This window comes from Rhinopithecus roxellana, chromosome 19, assembly GCF_007565055.1.
Source record: "Rhinopithecus roxellana isolate Shanxi Qingling chromosome 19, ASM756505v1, whole genome shotgun sequence".
NCBI lineage: Eukaryota > Metazoa > Chordata > Mammalia > Primates > Cercopithecidae > Rhinopithecus > Rhinopithecus roxellana.
This window is the reverse complement of record NC_044567.1, coordinates 12,600,295-12,618,827: the sequence shown is the minus strand read 5'-3', so window position 1 is coordinate 12,618,827 and position 18,533 is coordinate 12,600,295. Positions and strand designations below refer to the sequence as shown.

Below are 18,533 nucleotides of genomic sequence, written 5' to 3'. Positions count from 1 at the left end.
ATTTTCAGAGTGTACTTGTCTCACTCATGTGAGATAAATGAAATCTTCCAGAGCATGACAGAAGAGTTAATTTACTAAATAATAACATGGAGGCTCTGGAAGTGTGAGCTTCTTAAAGAATAGTGCCACTTATTGTTTTGGGTTTTAACATACTTGATGGAAAATGAAGGTCATAATAATAAATGGATAAAGTAAGCACTCAAATATTTTCTCAATAAATGAGTATATGATTTTGTTTTATGTATACATATAAACATATGAATAGTTGCAAACACACAGGTATCTCACTTACTCAGAAGTTTTCCTCAGCTATTTATAACAGCAAATACAAAGACCAAGCCATTTAAATGCTCTGAGACGCAAAATAGATGCCATAAATCCAAATCCTGAAGGTTTTTTACCCGAAAAGGAGGTTGAGCAAGTGAAGGTAACTCCAAATTCAGCATCTGCTCATACTATTTCAAAAATGCATCTTTAGATATGTTAAATCATATCTGCTTTTACATTACTTTAGCAACCTTGGTTACATAATTTATCAGCCCAGCACAGATTAGAATCAACAAATTAGGCAGAGCATGGTGACAGCCTGACAGATCCAAGGCACATTATCAGAAGCAAAAATGAGAACGGAAGGCTCACATTGATGGACAAGGAAAAACAAGCAGAAAGGCTTAAATAAGCTTCGTCTAGGGTCATTTAATGCAGGAGAAAAGGCTCTACTGTACCCTGATGGGCCTACTGTATTACAGGTAAAAAAATGAAAGAGCTTATGTTTATTATAATCATATTGAGTAATTATCAAAAGTTATACTAAAACATACTGTTCCTTGCATTCATTTCCATGTAACTGACATTTATTCTTAGAAACAACTTATAATTTATATGCTTGATTACCTGTATATAGAAAGGTCTGGGGCATAGTGGGCATTTAGGAAATTAATTGAATGAGGAGACACTCCTATCCTCTGATGTGTTCTCAGCATCCTTGATACCACTACACATAGTAATATGTCATATTTATTAAATCTACCATTACAAAGTCTTACCCTGCTTCATTCCATTCTTCAAAATCTCTCTAAAATTATTGTTTTAATTGTTGCTTGATCCATTTTAGTGCATAATCATAAGCTGCCTTATATTGTTGTTTGATCATTTAAATGTTTCACTTCTGCCCTGTTTGTCTTCTCAGTTGGACATTCTGAACTCCTAAGAACAGGTACTGCTCCCCCTAGGGCCCTTTTGTCTTTCATCTCACGTAGCATATAGACAAAGCACAAAGTAGTTATTTCAACAAATACGTTCACTGAATTTAAAAATACGAAGATTAAATGTTACCAATGTGGTAAGTGAAACTTAAGGCAAAAACTGTTTTCCAATAAATAAGATTACATACAGTGCCTTAAAATACCACAGTAAGTGGCTTGTTCTCATAGCAGCAGATTGCAAACTCAGCCTGTCTACATTTCCGGGCAATCTGACAACAATTTATTTACTATTTATTGCTAATGATGATTACTTTGAAGATTAGAAAGTGGTTTTTAATATCCAGTGGATACAAATGCCAGGAGCGTTTCATCTTTTATCAGTGTGAAATTGAACTGTATATATATGGTGAATGGAAGTCTGAAAGTATGTCTAATTGTTGGGGATCTTTATATAAATGCAAAGGAAAGATATGTGCTTCTAGTGAAACAATCACCTTCTGCGTCACACAGCTATTCACAATCTGACTGCAGATCCAGATTGTGACTAATATTTGGCCCTAATATTATAGGTGGTTACCGTGGAGAGAATCAGTAAGAGCATAATTGTCATTTCCTTGGAAAAATTTAATCCACAGATGGATCCCAACACCCAATTGCATTCGTGTCCAAGACTAATGGGGATTTTTGCTAAATAAGGCCTGATTCAGCCAAAAAAGATAGACTCTGAAAACAGAAATCTGTATCACGCATCACTTCAAAAGATGTATTAACTCAAACACTGAAAGCATTGGCACACAGAATTTTCCTAATAGGGACATGATGAAAAGTCATTTATTAATTAAAATACATTTATATTTTCTTTTTTTAAAATGAAGCAATGGGGGTAGTCTATGCTACCATGCGTGTACAAAATTTCATTTGCAAAATTTCATCCTCACACTTCCTTATTTAGCTAATTAAGCTAATGATTCTACTTAGATTGGAAAGTTCTAATTAAAATCATTAATTTTTCCTGAACCTTCTCCTTCAAGAAATAAGCTTTGCTGCACATCCTTCAGTCTTTGGGAGGAGAGAATGTTGGGGGAGTGATGCTGATAATTGATGAGAGAGAGCAGGATACATTTATTATGACTTTCCTCCCCCTGCCCAGCTAAATTTATACAGCCAACCATAACCTAATAACTCTGTGTTCCTTTCTTTAAAGATTTTCCTATCATATGAAACTATTTTGGCCTGTGGTGTATTCATCCTAATTAGAGTAGAATACTAAAGCAAAACCATTTCAATCCAAGTTGCATAAAAATGGCATCCCTTTCTGAGTGACTGGTTTTCAAAGAGAGCTCATTACCTGGAACAACAACAACAAAAGTGTTGCCTCTCTGAATTCACATGGTTTGGAAAATTCTTAGCCATCAACAGAATCATAATAAAGAAGAGAAAATCTATGTGATTAATTTCCTTCTTCTATTTAGGCTTAACATGTTTTAAAGGATAATTAAAGTTTTGACCTGTTTCTTAGAAGTCCAGGAGGAAGCATATTTCAGAAGCTTATTGAACTGAGCGGTGAACTCATTCATTATCCTTTGGTTAATATAGAGTTAACTTGTCTATCCTCAGGTTCTTTTATACAGCCTAGGTTCTTACACATCCATCTATTTTACAGTGTTAATTCAAGCTGTTTATAAATAACACGTGACAATAGATGTTAAAGAAGACCTCCCTTGGGGCAGGTATTATTCCCACGTGCATGGCAACAGAGTTGGTAACAGGACTTGCTGAACAGTATAATCTCAACAAATTAACTGGAATCACATCGCCATTTGGCTATCAGAGCAGCTACACTGAATGAATCATCTCTTGCGCACCCTTTTAAGTACCTTGCTCAGTGCTAAGAAAAAAGGCATGAGGCAGGATTAAGTGCGTAGCTGCAAAACCTAAGCAACCATATTTCACCAGCACCTCCTAGGGGCCACGTGTGGATATGAGGATGGGAGGTGGGGACTCGCACAGAACCTTTCCTTGAATTGTCAGTTTCACCTCTCCTACTCACAAAAATCCATCCCGACTGCGCCGTCCACAATACCAGCTAGTTTGCTGAATTAGTTTAGCGACTCAAGGAGGCCTTTCGAAGTTTAAATAAACTGCACATAAGACACATTTGATCGCTCGAGGAAATAAACATTTAAAAAACTCAGTGGAAGGAGACTCCTAAAATATATCCTGTCCTTTAGAAGCAAAGCTTCCTTAGGACACCAAAGTACTCAGAAATAATAGGCACTTACTCTTCGGTTTACACACACACACGGATTAGTTTATAAAGTTCCAGGATCCAGACCCGGATAACACAAGCTGCTTTTTAGGGGTCTGCGCGCTCTTGCCTGGCTGCTGGGAATGAGGGCTGGCAGGCGCTGAAGCGAGGGCAGATCTCAGTGTCTGTAGGAGTTGCTATTCCAAAAAAATCATTACTCTCTAATTGTTCTGATTTTAGATCAGCAAAGCGTGCCGGGCGGCGGTGGAGAGATTGAGGGCGGACAAGGCGAGAGGGAACGAGCCGTTCACCCTTCAAAGAAGCCTAGGCTCCTTGTAAGTAATTCGCGAACTGTCGGGAGAAGAAACAGCCAAGCAGCGCTGCAGTCACCGCACTTGCGCGCGTCTCAATCCTGGGGGCTCTGCGCGCCCGCCCCAGTCCCTCGCCCCACTGACTCAGCGGCTTCTCCGGGCGCTGCAGCCTCCCCGGGGGGCTTCCAAGGGCCGAGGGGCTCCGGCAGAGAGGGAGGGGAAAGCGAGACGTGCCGGGGCCGACGAGCACTCCTGCCCCGGCGGCAAATGTCTCTCCCCGGCGCTGGCACCTCGCAGGCCCCTCAAGAAGCACGCAGGGCAAGCGGCCCTCGAGCGGGGGAACCGGGAAGTGTGTGGGGCTCCAGACGGAGTAGGAAGCTTTGCCCAAGGCCAGGCTGCAATCAGACAGCCGCAACAGCCGGGCGCGGAGCTTCCCACCTGCTGCTGTCCCAGCTGGGCCGCAACTTCCTCCTGCCCGGCCCGGGCCCGACTCCCTCGGCCGGGCTCCGAGGGTGGAGGGGGAGGAGGCGGCGGCAGGTTCCCTCCGCTGGCAACGCCTCGCAGCATCCTCCCCTCCCCGCCGCGGTTCCCGGGGCCGGCCGCGCGGCCAGGCGCGCTGCGATTGGCCGGCAGCGACCGGGGGTGGGGCCAGGAGAGCCGGTGTCGCACGGACCGCCTCAAAAGAGCCCAGGATATTGCAGAGCGCACTGGAGCCCTGGCCAGCGCGCAGCCTTCCCGGCGCCGGCAGGCTGGGTCTTGGGAATTCTGGTGTGCTTTGGCTCACTCGCTTTTTACAAACCACTGGATCTTACATGCCTCTGTACCCCCCACTTCCACTCCATGTCCCCATGCTCCTGCGCCAGCAACAGGTAAGGGCTGCTGTGTTTTCTTCCTTTTCGCTCGCTGCCGGTGTGTCCTGGGGAATGGACTCTGGCCGCCGTCCCCTACCCTACCTTGCCCCGCTGCTCCAGAGGTGCCCAGCTGTCACACTGCTGTAGCGCTCACCCACGCTCCGGAGTCCCAGATCATGCCTATATAGTTTGTGTGCGCACCAGAACATCCCCAGAGCTAAAAATACTGAGACATGCTTGGAACAGTTGAGCAATAGAAACAGATTTCTCTGCAGCATCTGTTTGTGCTCATAACTTCCAGTGCACCAGCTGTAGCGAGATACTGGGTTTGGAGGCAAAGGCGAGAGTGTCTGTGTTCGGTTCTCACTCTAAGGAAAAAAAAAAAAAAAAAAAAAGAAAACGTGGTTGAGGGTTTGGGCGTGCGTCTTGAGCCCTGGTCTTAAACCTTGGCAGATCTTGGGACTTAGCACTATTCTTGATCCTTGGCGGTTTTTTTTTTTTTTTTTTTTGGTTTTTGTTTTTTGTTTTTTTTTCGTCATTGCTTCAAAGTATAGCTGTGAGTTTCAAACAGAGTGTCTCAAAGTTGCCTTCCTGAAAGAAGAGCGGGAGCCCGAGTTGGATTTGAGCCTGAGGATCGCAAAACTTTCACATTACATTTCACTCTCCCCTAAACAATTTGTTATTTTTAGTAATAATGGTAATACCTGGCTTGAAGACAGTGTGGTTTTAGGGAAGCAAAATAGTCAAAACGACTTGATTCTGCAAAAAGATTGCATCATAGCATGGATTCATCATGACAATTGGAAAAAAAATAAGGATAGGAAATGGGCAGTTTAATGTCTGTGTCTGGGTAAGGATATCATAGGATGATCACTAGGATAAGGCTGTGCATTCTGACGATTTTCATAAATTCAGATTTTACTTGTTAGGAAATAAGGTGTTATTTGAAAACCTTGGATATGCAGAGAATCCATATTGCATTTTACCATTTGTTTTCTTTTCACATTAATAATCAATAGGCTGCCAGATTTCCTCTCGCCAGTCACTGTTGTGTGTCTGATGTACATTGTCGGCACACTTGTTAGCGTTTTCGTGCTCATTTCCAAATGTTTCATTTCTATTTGCCATTATCTGGAAAAAATCCTGGTGCTCAGAAGGGGTAAGAGATGTTAATTGAAGCATGGTGGAAAGGGTGAGGATAAGGTCAAGGCCATTTTACTTAGCTTCCTGCCCTCCTTTCTCATATTTTAATGACACTTTGTTTTTTAATGTTCTTAGTCTCCATAAGAAATATTTGATCTAAACTCTTGTGAATTTTCCTTTTAAAAAAATAAAAGAACACAGTTTTTCTACACCCTTCGGACTCCTCAGTTGCAGAACCTCTGGTTAGCTGTAGCGTCCTTGTATGACTTTTGCGTAGCCTGAAAGATTGAAAAGAGCTACCTGCACAGATTGGATGTTTCAATTTTTTAAGTGTATATTTTTATTTACCAAACATGTTTGTTTTTCAGCATATGCAAATGCTGAGCAGTGCTACAAGCCAAGTGTCATTGAGTATAAATGTTAGACATGGGGCTCACGTAGATAGATGGGTATCCCCCCTCCCCTCCCTCCTCCCCCTCCTCCTCCCTTGTGTTTATTGAGCTTCTAAGAGGTTGCTTTCCTAGCAGTTGTGCTCACATAGCAACATGTGCCCAGAGCACACTCAGGCTGGTCTATATGGCATCAGCTGGGAAATAGCTGCTTTAAACACTCATTAGCAGACCTCTCAACCCAGTTCGTTTTCTTTTGCTATCTTTATTTCCCATCCTTGGAAACTTTCTTGTTCATTGCACATCATGCCATGTTTCAGGACACATTTACTCTCATTTGATTTTGTTTTAGTTATTCATAAACCATATTGGAAGTATTACCTATATTGTCAAAGCAATTTAGATCCCCCATTTGTACCATGTGATCTCCTTGACCTTACATTTATCCATAGCTCTTTCTGCTTTAACATCTACCTAAGTTTAAAGCGCTGAACTATTTTTTCCATTGCTTATGCTTAATTTTGGCTCAGCCTATAAATAGTCTTAACATGAACAGCACCACATGTAACCTCTCAATTTCCCAAAAATACTTTCTACATCATGGGGTTATGGCCTGGATAAAAATGATTATTTGTGTCCATGAAATTTACATCTAGGCCCTTAAATATTTTGGCTGGAAGGGAAATTTACACATTGTTCATCAAATCAAATTTCAATTCTCTGGATTTGTATCACTTAGTGTTCTCATCTATTCCTAATTGATTGCATCTCAAAACATTATTTTGAATATGTGCTTGAAATAAAGGTGCATGTAAGCCCTGTTTCTGTAATGATAGCTTTTCCCAGCTTGCTCATGTATTGGTAATTGCTAGTGAGAGAGGACCGGGCAAGGAAGTTTTCTGCTTGCTTAAAGTCACTCAGGCATGTGAGCAGGTTAACAGTGAAAGCAATTTTTACCATGAAACATTAAGACCGTTACCCCATCAAACCCTGATAGGTTCTAGCTTTTAGCTATGTAATCAGCTCCACAAAAAGTCTGAATACATAGTATATGTGTGTGCACATGCATTCACACATAAATCTGTTTTGGGGCATATCTATTTGAAGTGGCAAAAGTTTTCATTTTGCCAAACAAAACAAAACAAACCAAAATCCGAAATTCCTCTTTTTCTCTTTCCAGGAAGAAATGGTAAAATTTCTAAATGATGCTCCACATGTGGAACAAATTCTGTTATTAGCAATGGAAATAAGACAATAATAGTGTCCCAACACGGACCACTTTCAAGATTCTAAATGTGGAAAGCTATTCGTAGGAAGCTGGTATTGTGTGATTTGTGGAATTCAAACAAATGTCCCGGGGTCAAGATTTTTGGAAAGTCATAATTCAGTCTTTAGATTTCATATGGTTGTTATATTTTAATCTGGAAGGAGTACAGAAATAAGTCAGAAGAAATTTGAGACTGTCTACTCATGGCCCCTCATGGTAACTCACAAGGAAGGATTGTCTTGAATCATGAAAAGGGAATTTCTTGGTGTCAGCTTATAATATAAAGTTCTGAAGTCAATCAGAACTCAAGAATACAAAGCATTCATTAAATGAAGCTCTTCTCCCTTTTTTTTGGAACGTACACCTGCATTTGGTGGTGTTGCTGTCTCTGTCTGTTTAGAAATATGAGACAACTGAGATGAACTAATTGCTTGAAAAATGCTGTCCATGTACAGGATCTAGAACCTTGAGGGGTAGGATTCTTGTTTCTTTGGTCCAAGTGCAAACTTCACAGGGAAGCAGACCAAACATTGAAGCAGGTGGAAGGTTAAGAAAGCACAGTAACTTCTTTTTATAAAGTGATTCAAAGGCACTTTCAAACCAAGCATCATTTAGGTGTCAAAAGCTGCCAAAATGTAACACACATTGCAATTTTCATAGATGACTAATCTCAGGAAAAATGTGTTGGGGCACATTCTTGCATAATAACTTGGATAAAGAAGAAGTCAAAAGACAGTAACAAGGCATTTTCAAAGGCAATGCACCTTGCCTCTTTTTAAGGGATCGCACGAAAACAACGTAAATGGATTGCTTTATTTGTTTGCAGCTGGCTTGGCTGAAATCGGTTCTGTTAACTGTTTAATCTTAATGAATTTAGAGGAGAAGAAAAAAATGGAGTCTTCATTATCAGGCATCAACAAATCTCTGACTCCATTCATGAGTTATTCATTGCCCCCCTTTAATATAGCAGAAGGATTTGGTTGTATGAAAAGTTAAGGATGGGCTTTATTTTTCAGTTCTAACTTATATTAGTTTTGTTATCACACATTTGGTAAGGAAAACACCTTAGACTTTCTCTTAGGTTTTTGTTAGTTAGTCAAGGGAAATAGTTTCTTAGGAGTGAGGATGGCAAGTTAAAGTAAATAGATAGTTCTTACCTAGGGAAGAATGAGGCAATCGGAGAAAACTGAGAACTACTATTTGCACATATTAGGTAAAGGTGAGTGCCTTCTCCATAGGAACCTGTAGCAAATAACAGCGCTGGAAGTGAAAGTAAGCGGACTGGCATTTATGATCTGTCCTTACACAGTTGTCTCTGTCTGAGAGAACACAGCACTGGACTGACATGAAATGAGTTCCTGCCTTATCTCAATCCGCTAAAGACCTGGTCCTTTGGCACAATGGTGCTTACTTCCTAGCCTGTCATTACACATGACAGCCCCATCTCAGGAGAATTTCAGGACTCTTATTGCTAGGCAACAGAATTGCTCTCTCTCCCCCAGAGCAAACCTGCGTCTTCAAAGTCTTTAAGCCAGAATTACCTGCACTAATAGAGACTTAGCAGGCATTTCTGCACAGTGGTTGCTTGAAGTGTGAGAAGTGATGAAGCAAGCCCAAACAGTATCCAGAAACTGGGATCCATTTCAGATGATTATAAGCAATAGGGGCAGTATTCACCATCGTAGGAGGTTCTGTCCACGAGTTCCCTCCGTTTTCAGGATACACTCAATCAAGCCTACTCCAAAATCCACATCACTATTATATTTGTAGGTGGGAATCTGACTTTCGTCCTCTAGCATTTCCTCAGCCTATCCGGTCTGCTAGTTATATCATTTAAACAAAATAGTCTGTCTTCCGATTGCAGCCTTGCCATCAGGGGCCCTCATATTCTCCCATCATGTGCATGCAACTCAGTGAATATCAATACTGCGTCCACGTGAAGATTGCTAAACATGTCCTTTTTCCAAAAATTTTACGACAAACCTTGGAATCAGTCTTTCATCTGCTTACCAGGGATCCTAGCAAGTGGGGCAGGCCGAAGAAGAGAATAAGAGAATGGAGAGGTAGACCTGAAAAACAGAATATTCTAGATCCCTGGCCAAAAATAAGGGAAAGGGGACCTGACCTGACATTTTGGTTGAACAACTGTCACAGACAACTCTCCTATGTTTAACAACTTTATGCTTTTAAATAAAAGTTTTACAAAGCATGCTTAGGATACAAAGAAATGTAAAACCTTATAATTTAATGTGAAGTATACTTATCTTTACCTGATTATGTGTTTTTGTTAGAATATATTGTCTTAGACAGTAGAATTCTTTAAGAGTGGCTTATTTTGTAATGCACAATCTCTCTTTTCTTGCAGGACATGTTCTCTGGATGTCAGCTGAGTTATTAAAGTAACTCTGCATGTCAGTAGACAGACCTTGGTAGAACCCCGAGGCTCCCAGAGACACCCATCTCTCCTCATTTTTTTTGTGTGTGTGTCTTCACCGAACATTCAAAACTGTTTCTCCAAAGCGTTTTGCAAAAACTCAGACTGTTTTCCAAAGCAGAAGCACTGGAGTCCCCAGCAGAAGCGATGGGCAGTGTGCGAACCAACCGCTACAGCATTGTCTCTTCAGAAGAAGACGGTATGAAGTTGGCCACCATGGCAGTTGCAAATGGCTTTGGGAACGGGAAGAGTAAAGTCCACACCCGACAACAGTGCAGGAGCCGCTTTGTAAAGAAAGATGGTCACTGTAACGTTCAGTTCATCAACGTGGGTGAGAAGGGGCAACGGTACCTCGCAGACATCTTCACCACGTGTGTGGACATTCGCTGGCGGTGGATGCTGGTTATCTTCTGCCTGGCTTTCGTCCTGTCATGGCTGTTTTTTGGCTGTGTGTTTTGGTTGATAGCTCTGCTCCATGGGGACCTGGATGCATCCAAAGAGGGCAAAGCTTGTGTGTCTGAGGTCAACAGCTTCACGGCTGCCTTCCTCTTCTCCATTGAGACCCAGACAACCATAGGCTATGGTTTCAGGTGTGTCACGGATGAATGTCCAATTGCTGTTTTCATGGTGGTGTTCCAGTCAATCGTGGGCTGCATCATTGATGCTTTCATCATTGGTGCAGTCATGGCCAAGATGGCAAAGCCAAAGAAGAGAAACGAGACTCTCGTCTTCAGTCACAATGCTGTGATTGCCATGAGAGATGGCAAGCTGTGTTTAATGTGGCGAGTGGGCAATCTTCGGAAAAGCCACTTGGTGGAAGCTCATGTCCGAGCACAGCTCCTCAAATCCAGAATCACTTCTGAAGGGGAGTATATCCCTCTGGATCAAATAGACATCAATGTTGGGTTTGACAGTGGAATCGATCGTATATTTCTGGTGTCCCCAATCACTATAGTCCATGAAATAGACGAAGACAGCCCTTTATATGATTTGAGTAAACAGGACATTGACAACGCAGACTTTGAAATCGTGGTCATACTGGAAGGCATGGTGGAAGCCACTGCCATGACGACACAGTGCCGTAGCTCTTATCTAGCAAATGAAATCCTGTGGGGCCACCGCTATGAGCCTGTGCTCTTTGAAGAGAAGCACTACTACAAAGTGGACTATTCCAGGTTCCACAAAACTTACGAAGTCCCCAACACTCCCCTTTGTAGTGCAAGAGACTTAGCAGAAAAGAAATATATCCTCTCAAATGCGAATTCATTTTGCTATGAAAATGAAGTTGCCCTCACAAGCAAAGAGGAAGATGACAGTGAAAATGGAGTTCCAGAAAGCACTAGTACGGACACGCCCCCTGACATAGACCTTCACAACCAGGCAAGTGTACCTCTAGAGCCCAGGCCCTTACGGCGAGAGTCGGAGATATGACTGACTGATTCCTTCTCTGGAATAGTTACTTTACAACACAGTCTGTTGGTCAGAGGCCCAAAACAGTTATACAGATGACGGTACTGGTCAAGATGGGTCAAGCAAGCGGCCACAAGGGACTGAGGCAAGCACAATGGTTTCAAAGAAAGACTGTAAGCTCCATGATTAGCATAAAGCACTAACCATGCCTCCATGTGACCCGGTGGCACATAGATGTTGTAGAATAAGTTATGGGTTTTTATGTTTTGTTTGTGTTTTTCCAAAACTTGAACTTGCAGGCAAGCCTTGGTTGGGTGTTTGATTTATCCAGAATGCTTCTCTTTAGGGAACAAGGATGTTTTTAATGGCATAACAAAGGCAAGACTCTGCCTTAATTTTTGAAAAGCTGCTAACTACATGAACACAAATGTGTATTTTTGTTGCAGTGTAGTTTTCCTTTTGTGTAATTTTAAAGTCAGTGTTGAACTTGATTGAAAGCTCATGATTCATGATGCGCTTCAGAGTGGCAAGTATTTGGCTATTAACTGCCAAAACAAGAGCCTGATTTTTTGAGGCCAGTAATTTGTTTGCTAGAATGGATTTTTTTCTCTCTCTCTCTGTTACATAAGGGCATTATGTAACACTAGCCAAATGGTAGCCTCTGGGTTGTTGTTGTTGTTTTTTTTTCCTCCATGATGTTAATGGGTTATCTCAAATTTTAAGTTAAACTACCTAAAATAAATACCAAAGATAATGCATATTTTTGCACAGTGGAGCTTACACTTAAAAGAAAACAAAGCCCCATGGGCTGCCTTGAAATCAAGAGACAATAACTTTGAACCTCAGCAAGACCTTGAACCGCTGGTTCATTTTGCACCTTATTCAGAAAATAGAGCATCATACTCACCGAGTCTAGTCAGTGTAGTGCTTTTTAAAATTTTGTCTTTCATGTAACTTTTTTTATTTTAAGAGGAAGAAGAAGAAAGGGGCAGTAAAATTCACACACACACAATACCAACATCCATCCTTTCCTGCTAGGCAGTGCTGGCCAGGCTCATGTGTAGTGTGCGAGATGGTGATGTACTCTTACATTTTTCTGGGCTTTCCCTTTTGCACATTCCAAAATTCATTTCATAAGATAAGATCTTCATAGGACCTCCTTGGCATCCTGGCATTCTCAAAACTGAGCCATCCAGCGTGAAAGATAAATGGGTTTAAACCTTTGCTGCTGAATTTATTGCCTGGACTGTCAGGACATCGCCAGCCCACCTTCACCTTAGAGGAGATGCCACACCTGACCTCCACGCTTGTTCCTCTGATCAGTCTGTCTGGAGTGAGACCTACAGTGTCAGATAGGGCAGCGAATGCCAAAGCGGGGAAACGGGGAGGTGTGGACAAGCCCATTTGAGGCAGCACTTCAGATCAAGTATTTAGGAGGAAGAGAAAACTTGCCTTTTTTATGGCAGAGGAGAGTAATGAAAATGTCTCAGTATTTTAGGGTCAAAGAGAGTCATAAAAATACAACATAATGACAACTAAAGGAGATAATGGTCTAAAAAGGCTATTTCCCTTTTCTGTGTGCATACTTATGATTGAATGTGAGCTAAGCATTGTCTCCTGTGGAGCCCTAGAGCAGGTTACTAAGGACGGACACATTGTTTTCCAGAAGCCTCCCCTGCCTGGCTGACTGCCTTGCTAGAAACATTTTTTTTTTTTTTTTTTTCTCACTGTAGCTCAATAATGGAACTCCTTTTTTTTTTTTTTTTTTAATTTAAAATTCCCTATTTGTGAATTCTGGGGTTACTGACTTTTCTTTTTAATTGGAGTCTCAAAATCAACTCTCTTATGGTATTATATCTCTGTATGCCATTAAAAAACAGCTTGTTCTAGAATCACGTATTTTGTAAATTGATGTTTGTGATGGTCTCTGGTTCTTGAACAGCCATATCTGAATGCCGTGCCTGCAAAACTATGACAATTTTTGCTGTTTTCAGCCTTCAGATTTGATGGCTTTGAAAACAGGTGTTATTTTCAATGAAACCAAGAAAGAGATGTTAAGCAAGTGGTTGTTTTAGATCCAAATGTAAAAGCAGGTTTGGGAAGGTGTTTAAAGAGTTGGAGGAATTGGGGATTGAGTGGACAAGAAAACTTACAGAAGAGGCAACAATTTGGTTCTTGACAGTGAGAGGATATTGAGGGCTTCAGCTGCTGCTATTATGATGTTTTGCAAAGGAAAATAATCAAACCAAAGAGTATTCAGTGATACGTAAATTAAATGAAGATACAGTGGAGAATGGGGGTGGCCACAAAAGAGGCTCCCCCTAAACACAGAGTGCTGCCACTTAAAAAGACTTGAGAAATTTGAAAGGGGGTGGGTATGGGGGGGGACAAGAAAGAGGGAGGGAAATCTTTCAACTTATTTCTGAAAAAGAGAAAAAAATATAAAATTTCTGGTGCACAGGTTTGTTTTTTCAAGAAAATTTTGCAGAAGCTATGTTTTTAAAGTGTACATTTTATAAAGTTTATCAGATATTTTCATATTTAAAGCCAAATGTAAATAGAGGTCTGTAAAGAAAAATAATTGCCATAGAAAGTATAATGTCAGTGCAGCAATTTCTGAGAGCTAGTACCTATATGCTACCGGTTAGCATGGTTTTAGCAAATATATACCAGCCTTATAAGGTTCGTATTGCTATGTTCTTCTGTTATTTATTTCAGCATGGACTGTTCATTTGAAACCTTTTTCTAGTTATTAGCATTTTAACAGTTACAAGCTTTAAATGGCCATTTTTTCTTTCTTTTTTTTTTTTTTTTTTTTTTTTTGTCAAGAGCCAAGACACAGGTAATGCACGACATTGATTGCTGCATTTTACCTTCAAAATATTTGTCCTTCTTGACTGGGTCTCCTTAATTAGTGTACACATGTCATTAGAATGCAGATGGAGGGGACTCACCGTGAATATCTGGGGTCGATTCCCAGATGTGTGTTGCTTCTCTATTGCAAGCAGTTTCCCTGTTGAATTTACTTAGGATTTATTCCCTTTTAAAGAATTTTTGCCCATATCTGGAAGGGCACTATATTTTTGGGGGGAGCCATAGATTCCTGGTTATCCTATTTTTAAATAAAATGTAGACAAAGTGAATTCTATTTTGATTATTGAGAAAGGAGTAGTTTTCTATCCCTCTAAGAGTATACTTGAATCAGACATTTTAAGGATGTCACTAGAGCACTGTTGTCATTTTCAAATTCCTAGAAAAGTTTGTTTTTATTCTGTTAATGTATTCTTTCTTCTCTTTACTTCCTTTCTTCCCAATACACTCCTACCCCAACTCTTGATGTTTATTTGATGAGCTCTGTCCCGTAAATCGTATTTCCCTTACAATTAATAAATGTCACTTCATATTTTATAAGAAACCACTCAGTAAAAGCAAAAGCTTGTCCTGAGAAGTAGAGTGAGTTCTTTTTCACTCTGTGTCTAATAATGTTCAGGTAAAAAAAAAAAAAAAAAAGTGTGGCGTAGTTACCTGCCCATCCCTAACCCTCAGCAAAGTAGAATCTCTTTTCTAGTAATTTTGGGTTTCAGCTCTGGGCTCTGGCAAGTTGAACAATCCTAGCCATTGACAATCGTGATAGTTATTATTTTCCCATTTGCTGTCTTTTTGTATCTAAAGTCTTCCTATTGTACTGCACAAACCATGGATTGTACATATTTTTATATATTATGTCTTATTTTATTATTTCTAAATAAAAAGTTAAAAATTGAAAACAAATTGGTGGAAGAATCTTTGGGCTTCCTGTATGATTGCTCTAGAAACACCATAAAGCAAATGTTCCCAAACAATAGAACATAAACCCTGAGAGGTTAGATGAATAGAGCCATAGAAATGGCCTCAACAGACAGGTGCAGTGGGGCGGCAGATTAGTTTAATTCAAGTTTGAGGAAGTCAAGCTCATATTTTGTTTTTGGATACAATAGCCTAGGTAGAAAGGGAATAGAAAAGACCAATAAACTAGCCAAAAAAAAAAAAAAAAAAAAACTAACAAAAATATTATGAAGTTTAGATTTTGATTCTCTGTTTAATGGGTGATAATGGGTAGTTACTCTTTATTGAGTCTCAACTATGTGTAGAGTTCTTGCGTTACATATTATTTTTATCTCATTCCCACAGAAACCAAATCAGGATGTTATTATTTTGTATTATAGATTAAGACTTGGCAACTAAGTTTTGTAAAGGGCCAGGCAATAAGTATTTTTTGGCTTTATGAACCAGAGGGTCTTTGTCTCAGCTATGCAAATTCAGCCTTGTAATGTGAAAGCAGTTACAGACAGTATGAAAACAAATGGTATGGCTGTGTTTCAAAAAAATTTTACTAACTTCTACAGCCAGCGGGCTAGATTTGGCTCATGGCCAGTAGTATGTTGACCCCTGTTTTAGGTGAAGAAACTGAGTATGAATTTTAAAGCTAATGAATCAGTGAGGTAGTATTTGGATTCCAGTTTTACCTGCATCTAAACCTAGTTTTATCCACTCAGCTATATATCGTTTCAGGTCACAAAGCTACCAAGGATATGTAGTCCCAAAGGAAATGCCACTTTCTCTGGCAGATTTGAAATAAATACATGTTTTTCAAGGTTGGAAATATGGAGAAAATTTGCATTCTAAAATATGGGCTGTACCTTGCTGTTTTTTTCTTTAATATGGCAATTATTATTTATGTTTCAAATATGACTCTAAATCCTTTCTAAGTACTAAATAATTTAGTCTTAACAGCAGCTCTATGGAATAGGCTGTATTATTATCCTCATTTAAGACATGAAGAAACTCGGGCTCAGAGAGGTTAAGCACCTTGTCCAAGTGCGTACATGAATTATTAGCGCTGAGACTTAAACTGAGGCCACTCAACACTAGGTGGTGGTTTTTTGCGACTACTCTATGCACTTTCTTTTCGTACATATGCTTAGTAAAAGCTTCACCATTTAAGGCATTTCTGCTTTTCAGTTTTTATCCTTTTCAGTAGTGAAAATACATCCTTTTTGTTTGCACAGCATACATTAGTGCAGAATTCTTGCCTTGTTCGTAACCTGTTCCTAAATTCCTCATTTAATGTTTGGTGAGAAGAGAACCACTTACAAGGAGTAGAATAATTACAAACACTGGTTGTGGGATTTGGGTCAATTTCAAACTTAAGATTAATTTCAATTAACGAGGAATTGTTTAGGTCTGTCTCCAGGCGAAACCACAAAGTTCTGTTACTAACCAAGCTGCAGGCACCCGACCACATGCACACTTTTGCTTTCTGCCCATGACAGCCAAAGGTGTAACACAATCCTCTGGGCAATTGAGATAATTAAGCAAGATCGGTTATGGTAACGCTAGGCAGTGAGTTGCATGCTATACAGGCCTCTATTTTTTATTGTATTAAATAGGTATACAAAAAGAAAAGGCAGGGGTGGAATTTCAGAGTCCTTTTGCTTGGACTGTCTTTTGAGTGACAAGTGAGGCAAGACCTCCAAGCTCTAGCCTTCAGAAGCAGCAGCTTTCCAGGTCATACCTGCAAAGAAAAAAACAAATTTCCATCTAGAAATGTTCATTTTCAAGCTAGCAAAACTGATTGAATAAATCATATTTGTTTGCCCAAATTTGAGTGAGTGAATAAATAAACACATAAATAAATAAAGGACGGCTAGCTCTATGCGCTTTAAATGAAGTAAAGAACCAAATCCATGATCAGCTTGTTTCAGGACCTCAGTGTTCCTTCAGAATATTTCAGACCATGGAGCTGAGTGACCTAATGATTAGTCACTATCTGAGGGTTGTTATAATGATTTTATAAAAAGAGAAATATCTAATTACAAGGTAGCACAAGTAGAATAAGAGTATCAGAATGCCTGGCTTAGGAATTGGGTGTCCAACTGTCCTGATTTGCCTGGGACTCAGGGGTTTTCCAGAGTGCAAGACTTTCAGTGCTGAAACTGGAAAAGCTCTGGGCAAACCAAGGGAGTCGGTCATCCTACTTTGGAAAGTGGAGAAGTAGAATGGCTGGGGGAAAGGGGGAGACCCACTAGTTAAGAATGTGGAAGGGAGGAATTGAAGCAAGGTAAACCAGAGGTAGCACGTTAGTGTTACTAAACAGAATAATAATGGTGAATAATGACTTAGGAAATGGTTCTCTCCAACTAACTGAAATTTGTCGCCTCAAAGGCATTTTTTTTGTTTTGGAGGAATGGTTTTCTAAAATATTATACAATTATCTGCCTTATTCAAAAGATAATATATATTATTTAACATTTCCTTATGTGACTCAAGCTAACATGTGCACCTCCTTCTGATGGGATATGCTTTTTAATCCTTTTTTAGCATGAAACCAGCAGCTAATATTTCGTCCACTGCCAGAAGTCCCCTAGTACTAGTTTGTTTTCTGCTTCTTATTCTTTGTGTCAAATAAATCAGAACAACCCATTATGACATAGGTTATTGTATCATATATGATATAATATAGCATATATGATAAGTTTATCATATATCATATCATATATAATATAGATTATCAGAGAGGATATCACATAATCTTCTATGATTAATATCATAAGTAATAGCAGGGAGGTTCAGAGGGCCCAGAGGAGACACAAACGACCTGGCTTCAGTGCAGGGGTTTTATTTTCATTGTATTGATTTTCGGAGATCTTTTTTATTTCAGGTTTGAGATTATATTCTAAGAGGTTGAGGCAATTAAGGAGTTTGACTTTAGAAAATTCTATTCAACTCAACCAAAAATTTGTTAAGCAATTATTATGTAGTACTGGGCACTCAGAGTTTTCTATATGGACTTGGTCTCCAGTCAATCACAACTTAGAAAATGGGTGATATGGTTATATATTTATTTTGTCTTAAAAACTAAGAAAAGTAACTGGGTTTTAGATATAAAAAGTTTCTGTATAACAATAACTACCAATTACCGAGTACTTAGGATCTATTAGGCACTGAACAGACTCACGGTTCTTTTCCTCCATGTGTGGACATCTTCATTTGGAAGATTAAATATCTTTGCAGGGAAGTCAGTATGGATTCAAGTATTTTTGAAACACCCTATTGGGAATCGTTTTCAGCGCACATCATTTGAATATTTTATTTGTGACAAATTTTTTTATAACTTTTTGGTTAAGGTTAAATTCTATGTTTAGAAAAATCCAGAACTCAATCAGAAACCACATTTAAGTGACAAAGTTGGATAATTAAGATTGCAGATATCATGTCCTACAAAACAACCAATGA

At 39.8% G+C, this 18,533-nt stretch overlaps 1 protein-coding gene across 1 annotated transcript; it reads left to right on the top strand.

Moving 5' to 3' along the window:
- The first annotated feature begins 4,453 nt into the window (after window positions 1–4,453).
- KCNJ2 (potassium inwardly rectifying channel subfamily J member 2) lies at window positions 4,454–15,025 on the top strand. The gene is made up of 2 exons (XM_010353127.2): window positions 4,454–4,633; window positions 9,780–15,025. The coding sequence occupies exon 2, from the start codon at window positions 9,996–9,998 to the stop codon at window positions 11,277–11,279; it is 1,284 nt and encodes a 427-aa protein (XP_010351429.1). The 5' UTR covers window positions 4,454–4,633; window positions 9,780–9,995; the 3' UTR covers window positions 11,280–15,025.
- Window positions 15,026–18,533: the final 3,508 nt, after the last annotated feature.

What these genes read in the sequence shown, in the direction of transcription:
- KCNJ2 (XM_010353127.2), top strand. Translation starts at nt 9,996, where the DNA reads ATGGGCAGTGTGCGAACCAACCGCTACAGCATTGTCTCTTCAGAAGAA.